Below are 3,565 nucleotides of genomic sequence, written 5' to 3' on the forward strand. Positions count from 1 at the left end.
GATATAAATCTATAAACAGTTTAGTTTCTGTTAGTTCTGTCAAGATACAAGAAAGGGCGAATATCTACTTATATTGGTATAAGTATATATATGTATATATATATGTAGTATATATATATACATTTTATTTTAAATATGCTGTAGGAGCCGTAGTTTGACAACTGTTATAAATATCACCATGTTTTTAGAACACAGGGGATTTGCTCAGTTTTTTTTGCAGCGGCTGCAGTGCGCCGCAATAAAGGCAGAATAAAGCTGATAAACGGGTGAAGAACCAAACTAGACAGAACCACTTCTGATTGTTTGCAAAGCCAAACAATCAGAAGTGGAACAATAAAAGTTCCAACAAGCCACTACTAGGGCACTGGGGTCATGATTCTAGACACGGGCAAGAGAAGGTTCAATGTCCAAACTTATTGATTGTTCTTGGTGATTTATTTTCCTTTTTCACCAAACAATTACAGACATCAAACTTTCATTTGTTCTCATGCTACCACTCTTAAAAACCATCGGCCCCAAACCCAAATGCCTGCTGGTCCTTCACCAGGCCCCTGCACTTATCTATGTGGACTGACCCACATTATTTCCTGTCTAAATTTAGAAAATAAGAAAATAATAAAACAAAAAAAATAATAAAATCAACAATTATCAACCTACAAATAAACTCTGTAAATAAAAAAAATAGAAATTTAAGAATAAAGTAACAAAATTCAAATAGATAATGAAATAAAGAAAAATAGCTCCAACAACTTTTATTCTGCCTTGCGACACACATTGCGACACCCCATGGCAACGGGTGTTGCTTTACGCGGACCCGTTGCCATGGCAACCGACAAACAACAGCTCAACGAGCTGTTGTTTGATATGCATTACTGCATATCAAACAAATATTAAAAGTTTTCCTCACCTGTAAAATCTGAAGCACTTATTACCATTATCTATGGTTGAATTAACTACTAAACATTTCGTCCGTTAGAGCTGTTGCCTTGCAGCAAGAAGGTTCTGGGTTCGATTCCGGTCTGGGGTCTTTCTGCATGGAGTTTGCATGTTCTCCCTGTGCATGTGTGGGTTTTCTCCGGGTACTCCGGTTTCCTCTCACAGTCCAAAAACATGACTGTCAGGTTAATTGGCCTTTCCAAATTGCCCCTAGGTGTGAGTGTGTGTGTGCATGGTTGTTTGTCCTGTGTCTTTGTGTTGCCCTGCGACAGACTGGCGACCTGTCCAGGGTGACCCCGCCTCTCGCCTGAAACGTTAGCTGGAGATGGGCACCAGCAGCCCTCCCGACCTCACTAAGGGACAAGGGTGCAAGAAAATGGATGGATGGACATTTCGTCCGTTGTTCTGATTCTTTGCGTGACTGTAGTATTTTCCTGACCACCAATATTCCTGACTCAATGGACAGCAATGGCGCATGTGTGACTTACGATAAATTACATAATGTCCAGTAATATATCCATCAATGCTGCTGCCTCGCGCTCTGTCCTTCTCTCGCACTTCCCGCTACTTAGCAGTGGGTGTCAGGTTACATTGTGTTGCATTCAATGTTGTCGGGGAAAAAAAGAGTTTCATGCGCTTAATGTCCGATTTGCCATAACTATTTATTGAATTCATTGTCGCTAGCTGGGGTGGCAACAGGGGTGGCAAGGCTCTCGTTTGGGGTGGCAACTGCCACCCCGCTAGATCCGCCCCTGTGTGTAACTTTTTATTTATTTTTCCCATCCATATTGCCTCCCGCGTGCAGCAGCGTCATTCTGGAAACTTTTGGGTACCCCCTCGTAAAGATGGAAGCCACATTTGGAATAACCACTTTGGTATCTCTATATCTTGTGTTCGTTTTAATGAATTGGTATCATGTTAGCTTTATGGGAATTTTGTTGAATCGCTAGTTGGACAAAGTATTATGGGATTTTTTTTGTTGCTATGACAGGGTAGTACTCTGAAATCTTATGTTGGGTTTCATGTCAAAGCTAGCTAGCATATTATTATGGCAGAGAAAGGTTGCCTTTAAATTGAAAATGATCCTTATTTGTGTAGTTAATGCAAAAATGGCCTTATTCAGCCCTTTAAATGTTATTTACACTTTATGTCCCATTACACATTGGTGCATTTTTTCGGTCCAAGTTAAAGGTTGCTGTCTCTTTAAGAAATTCTAAAAGTAAGGGTTGGAGCTGTTAATAACTGTCGTAGCGCTGTGGTTTTCTGTGATCCCGTGGGTCCAAGGGGGAAAAAAAGCAGGAGTAATCATTTTATTCGCATCCAGAACAGTGGTATCCACTTTCCCTGTCGTTTCTTCGGGGTTGTGACCACGTCAAGCTAAATTCGGTCATTTTTAATAGTAATTTTCTGACCTCATTGAGAAATTGAGACCGACCGTTAGCGGACGTTTTAACATGTTAGCTTCAAGCTAACGTTGGTGTGCAGTGATACTGTGGAGCCTTGCGGTGCTGCAAAAAATTACAAAAAGCAACAAGACTTGTATTTTTATACAGTTTTCATTCCGTCCTAATATCAGTATATTCAAGAAATATTCAAAAGTATGACAGAAATTTAGTTTGCTCGGTTTTGTGGAATAAAAATTGCCTTATAGAAGGCTAAGAAATTTGACTGCTTTTATGTTATTCTTATTTAATCCCCTTCTGCTGAACCCTCCAAGTGATTGTTTAAAACGCTGAAATACACATGTAATGGGAAATCGAAACTACAAATGTAGTCCTGTTTTTCAAATTTTCATTTTCTGACTTCAAGCTTCTTTTTGATACTTTGCACGTTTTTTCTTTACAAATCCTTAAGCTGAGGCAGTAAAATGTGATCTTATTTCATTGTATGAATTGCTAAAATGGAATGCTGTTCTTTTTTCTCCCAGTTATCCTCATAATGCAGACAGACTGAATGAATATTAATGGTTTCTGGACATGTTGAATCTGGTAGGTTTGCTTCTTTTCCCCCTGTAGCATTATGACTGACCCTACGATGATCTACTTCTAGTTTTCTAAAAAATCTTTTGCTTTCCTATGTTATAGCTGGACTGAGTTTGGAAGCCTAACAGGTGAACAGGTAGACTTATTTCTTCGTACAAGGGAAGCCGACATCATACCAAAACTCAAAGACATGGACAAAGGTATTTATGTGGAACCAGGGATTTCTGAACTTTGTAAATAAAATCTTAAAAATATAAAACTAAATTCAGGTCCTAATATTAAAACAGGAGAAAAGTTTACATAGCCACTTTTTGTTGATATTTACCAAAAAATTGCAGTGAAATCTTTAAGAGTTTGTGGTTGTAATGTGAGAAATAGTGGAAAGTTTCAGGTCAGCGTATGGAAATCCAGCTGCTCATCACTCACCGGTTTCTGCTTTGATGCACAGACCCTCCGAGTTTCTGACCGGCTCCTCCTTCTCGATGTCAAACTTGATCAAAGTGTAAGGAAAGAAAATCTGGGAGGAAAGAGCAAACGTCTCATCAGCGTCTGAGAGTGAAACAGAAACACTTCATCCTCTGATCATCTCTGATCTTTGTTTAATGCGTGAAGCCGATGCTGATGGGAGCAGCTTCACGTTTGATGAC

The 3,565-nt window shown here is 39.4% G+C and overlaps 1 protein-coding gene across 1 annotated transcript in view; it reads right to left on the minus strand.

Annotated features, from left to right (window-relative positions):
• Positions 1 to 3,565, minus strand: part of LOC103466696 (very long-chain acyl-CoA synthetase-like) — a 35,716-nt gene that overhangs the window by 21,040 nt on the left and 11,111 nt on the right. Inside the window, exon 6 of the mRNA XM_017305177.1 lies at positions 3,340 to 3,435. Within this exon, the coding sequence (XP_017160666.1) occupies positions 3,340 to 3,435 (96 nt within the window). The remainder of the gene's footprint in view (positions 1 to 3,339; positions 3,436 to 3,565) is intronic.

Source organism: Poecilia reticulata, linkage group LG6, assembly GCF_000633615.1.
Source record: "Poecilia reticulata strain Guanapo linkage group LG6, Guppy_female_1.0+MT, whole genome shotgun sequence".
Classification (NCBI taxonomy): domain Eukaryota; kingdom Metazoa; phylum Chordata; class Actinopteri; order Cyprinodontiformes; family Poeciliidae; genus Poecilia; species Poecilia reticulata.